Source organism: Sphaeroforma arctica (assembly GCF_001186125.1).
Source record: "Sphaeroforma arctica JP610 unplaced genomic scaffold supercont1.2721, whole genome shotgun sequence".
Classification (NCBI taxonomy): domain Eukaryota; class Ichthyosporea; order Ichthyophonida; genus Sphaeroforma; species Sphaeroforma arctica.
In genome coordinates, this window is record NW_014037837.1 from 1 (window position 1) to 5126 (window position 5126).

Genomic DNA, 5126 nt, shown 5'->3' on the forward strand with positions numbered 1-5126 from the left:
AAACGCAAGGCGCGAATGAAACGCGCCATAGAAGACTCAAGTTCTTCTTGCGTACTGCATTAACGGATGATGCAGATGATTGGCCGTACCACCTTAAGTGGGTACAAACACAAATGAACGAGTGTGCTGATCCGGTTACAGGAACTACACCCGCTCACTATTTTCGTGGCAGATATAGTGAGTTACAAATCCCCTTTAACAAGGACGAACCTGATCACCACGAGTTACCATGGTTAGAAAAAGTCCAACGTATTTAAAACGTTGTATATCCTTGCTTGCGAGAAATACGCAATATAGCCTTATTAAAAAGACAAAAGCGTTGGAACACTACCAAGAAGATAGCAGAGTATCAGATCGGTGACAAAGTTAACAACCGTCAACGTAATTCCGATGCTACTGTATTAACAGTCCATATATAATCTCTGTAGCAGACACTAAAAGTGGAACCTACGAGGTAAATAACCCCGGTGGTTCTAGTGCGCTTAATATAGGCACAAGTCGTATTCCGACTACAGAGATTATACTCGCAAGAAGCCATGACTCTAATGCCCCTCTTGATCGTTCTGAATTAAAAACATTATATGGAGAACGGATAAGGGAGGCTATACATACTATCGTACACGTTTTATAGACGGTACAATAGCTGGGTTGACTTCAGATGCTTTCGATAATCAATTTAAAAATCTTTAATCGAAAATGGCGTAAACGCCTGCATAAGTCACAAGCGGAAAAAGATAGCATGTTTCCATCGTCTGAAGGAACGGAAGCTAAAACTTATCCGCCTACAGCATTTATCCCGAGCCTTAATGTTCATCCTTCATATGTGCTTAAGACACTGAAGCGTAAGAAACGTCCAGTCGACCACCACGGACCTACTGGACCTAAGCCCAAAACTCACAGGGTAACCGAGAACGCTTAACTTCTCCGCCTGAGAAACATTAACTATATATTATGCTACTTAATGTTTCGACCCGTTTTTCCTTTCTCGCTTTTTGACCCATAATCAGCTTGAGTGAGCAACTTGCTTCTCATGGGTTTCAGGCTGGATGGGGGCTGTGTAATAAGCCGAGCCTCCACATTAGACTCTATGTTATAAACGTACTCTTAAGCAGTACGCAAAAAATAAACGTACTCTTAATAGTACGATGAACTTAAGTTTTCCTAAATGTACTGTTAATTGTACGAGGAACTTAAGTCTCCTACATGTGCTCTTAATAGCACGAGGAATTTAAGTTTCCTAAAATGGGTTTTAATGGTTTTATTAATTAATTCTTTTTTTAATTTTAACATATCAGATATTCGGATGAGGCCATTAAAAGGCCTCAGTAGAATACCAAACATTAAGAGTTGGTCTAGTTATTTTAATAGAACTTTGTTTACTTTCCAATTTTATTTATATCTGAATACTTCGGTAACGAGATGGCTCAGCCGAATATAGGTTTCTAGGGACTATTAACGTTACCTAGTTGATCCTCCGATCAGCCAACCAGATGTGCCAGTCTGATGAAGACTAAGTCGGTAATTCTTGATATGTGGCATGTTATTGGTTAAGACAATAACTAAGCACATCAAGAGTAAATTTTTCTTCTTCTAAAGATAGGATTTTATGAGTCTCTCGGATTCGCCCCTGTGGAACATACCATAGTTCCTAATAGAGCGACAACGAAACACTAAATAAAATCCCTTCGGCGGGAACAGTACTGAGAGGATTATATATAGGCAATGTCTCAGCCTCACAATCCCTCAGAGTATTGCTGTTTTCACGAGGTAAACCTAACTTTATTAAACATCTCATTTCGTTCATTTATATCGATTTTACACCATACTTAAAATTTACCTACGCGTTTATTTATTCTAAGGCACTAGTATCGCCTTTATTAGACCGAATCTTAAATTGATCGTTCTGAATTTAAAGACATTATATGGAGAACGGATATGGGAGGCTATACATACTATCGTACACGCTTTATAGACGGTACATTCGTTGAGTTGACTTCAGATGCTCTCGAAAATCAAGACTATTTAAAAGCCTTTAATCTAAGATGGCGTAAACGCCTGCATCAGTCACAAGCTGAAAAAAATAGCATGTTTCCATCGTCGGAAGGCACGGAAGTTAAAACTTATCCGCCTACAGCATTTATCCCGAGCTTTAATGCTCATCCTTCATACGTGCTTAAGACACTGAAGCGTAAGAAACGTCCAGTCGACCACCACGGACCTACTGGACCTAAGTCCAAAACTCACAGCGTAACCGAGAAAGCACAAGTTCTTCGCCTGAGACATATTAACTATATGTCATGCTACTTAATGTTTCGACCCGTTTTTCCTTTCTCGCTTTTTGACCCATAATCAGCTTGAGTGAGCAACTTGCTTCTCATGGGTTTCAAAGCTGGATGGGGGCTGTGTAATAAGCCGGGCCTCCACATTAGAATCTATGTTATAAACGTACTCTTAAGCAGTGCGTAAATTATAAACGTACTCTTGATAGTACAAGGAACGTAAGTTTCCTATATTATTTTTAACGGTTTTATTAATTAACACCTTTTCCATTTTACATATCAGATATTTGGACAGGGCCATTAAAAGGCCCCAGTAAAAAACAAAACAAAATATTTTGTCTAGTTCTATTATTAGAACTATATTTACTTTCCAAATCTATTTATATCTGAATACTTTGGTAGCGAGATGGCTCAACCGAATATAGGTTTCTAGGGACTATTAGTGTTACCTAGTTCAACCTCCGATCAGCCAACCAGATGTGCCAGTCTGATGAAGGCTAAGTCAGTAATTCTTGATAAGTGGGAAGTTAATGGTTAAGATAACAGCAAAAGACATCAAAAATATTTTCTTTTTCTTTTTTACTATTTTCCTCTTCTTCTAAAGATAGGATTTTATGAGTCTCTCGGATTCGCCCCAACGAAACATACCGTAGTTTCTAATAGAGCGACAACGAAACACTAAATAAAATCTCTTTGGCGAAAACAGTACTGAGAGGATTATATATAGGCAATGTCTCAGCCTCACAATCCCTCAGAGCATTGCTGTTATCACGAGGCATACATAACTTTACCAAAAGAAACATTTCGTTTATTTATTTGAATTCCACGATACTTAGACTTAACCCAAGCATTTAATTTCTCTAAGGCGTTGATATCGCCTTGATAGACCGAATCTTAGAGATTGGTACAGTTCATGACGGTAGTAGTACATTTTCTAGCGGGGTGTCGTTTGTCCCCGCATTTTCCACACGCCTTCGTGCAGCGTCCAGACGGCGAGGCTAAAGTTGCAGTCGTCATAGCATTGTGCCGTTTGGTTAGAGCTCTAATTTGGGCGTTGAGGGCATCAATGAGTGCAGGTTGAAGTCTGTTGACGGTGCGTGGTCGGATGCTATTCATGACTCCTCAGTCTTCCACGTACAGGCAAAGTTCTTAAATAGAGATGATACGGCACGTGTCGAATGACTTAACAGGTATCCTTTAGTTTGTTCTTGATAAAACCGGAGCAAAAGAGATCTTGGGTGTAATCATGAGAAAATGTAGTTCTTTGTTTACGAGCATGGCAAACAAGAAGTTCACATCGGTATGCCCATTCGAGAAGCGGTTCATCATCTTTATGGTTGAATTTTTGCAAGTAAGCATGATTGATGTTCTTTCGTTCCTTTGCCGATTTATGCTTGCAAAGACGGATTAAGGATTTGAGAAAAAGCCATAGATAACTGAGGAAAATGTCATTGTGCAATAAGCAGTGTCAAGTTTGAAATAGGTAAACTCAGTCAGAAGTGCCGTTAGTGTCTGCTGTATTTATTAATTACGTTCCTATGTGGGACGAGATTTTCTCGAACAACGGCAGATTGCGAATAACGATCGCAGGATGACCTGGTGAGTTCGTTGGTGTGCGCTGGTGACCTTATTAGCTGTCGTAGATTGTGATGCAGCCATGTCAGTCGTGGCAGTGCTGACGTATCCGAGGAGGGGGCGGATATCGGAGGTGTATTCGGTGGCCGCGGCGAGATAGAGGTATATATTTTCAGATGTCATATTTGGATCCAGATATATATAAACTGTCCATGTCCATTTGTGGTGACTCTTGTCATTAGTGGACAACATGGTGTTGGATGGGGTGGCGGTGACTATAGGTCGATGAGTCAGAGGATAGACTTCTGGCGCGGTCGGGTCGGGGGGGGGGGGGGGGTGGGCTGGTCCCAAGGGTGGCGTATCCGTCATCTGGGGCGGGTGTTTCAGCCTCAATCTGCAGCACAGAATCGTCGTCAAAATTATCACCTATAACCTGTTGGGACTTATGATTTATGAACCGAATTGATTTTTTATGTTTATCCATGTAAATATACGTATTCTAGTAAACAGAAGGAAAATTGAGGGTGAACAAAAATAGTAGCACGTGATAAAATGTGCATAACCGAAAACCCTAGTTGGGTTTATATATCGAGTAAAACGGGTATTAGCCTGGTTGTTTTTAAAAAAAAATTGTTTAAAAAAACAAACAACAACTTGTTACGTTTCTATACATACATTTTTCAGTTTGTGTGAGGACTTGGCTCATGGCTGGAATGTTTTGAAATAATGGTGTTCTGAAATGAGGAGGGACTCCAAGGGGGTCTACAAATGGGTCAAATAGCGTCACCGATCAGTGATAAGTTGACAGGGACTTATAGAAAAGCTTTCGCTTTCAGTAATAAATACGTACTATGCGGCCTGTTCCCTACTAGTAGAGAGAGTAGACTACTAGCTAGAGGGATTTCAGATATTCTTGTCCACGGTAGGAATCACCCATAATATTAATCAGTATGCAGCAACAACAACAACAGCCGCCACCACTACAAGGACAGCAGTCAGACCCCTTGATGGGATGGTTTCAGCACGTTGACACGGACCGAAGTGGTCACATCGACCAGGACGAGTTGCAGAAGGCACTTACAGAGTCCGGTATTACAGGCAGCTGGCATCCATTCTCCGTAGAGACTTGCAGGTAAATCAGCAAACGTTGTGGAATGTATATATGTATATATATGTACATTACACACACACACACACACACACACACACACACACACACACACACACACACACACACACATATATATATATACATACATACACTACACTACA

The 5126-nt window shown here is 40.6% G+C and overlaps 1 protein-coding gene across 1 annotated transcript; it reads left to right on the forward strand.

Annotated features, from left to right (window-relative positions):
• Positions 1-4804: 4804 nt before the first annotated feature.
• On the forward strand, positions 4805-4986 carry SARC_12926 (hypothetical protein; the record flags this gene model as incomplete). Its single annotated transcript, XM_014292959.1, has 1 exon — positions 4805-4986. A coding segment is annotated over one exon (182 nt), but the record flags the coding sequence as incomplete, so codon positions are not given.
• Positions 4987-5126: the final 140 nt, after the last annotated feature.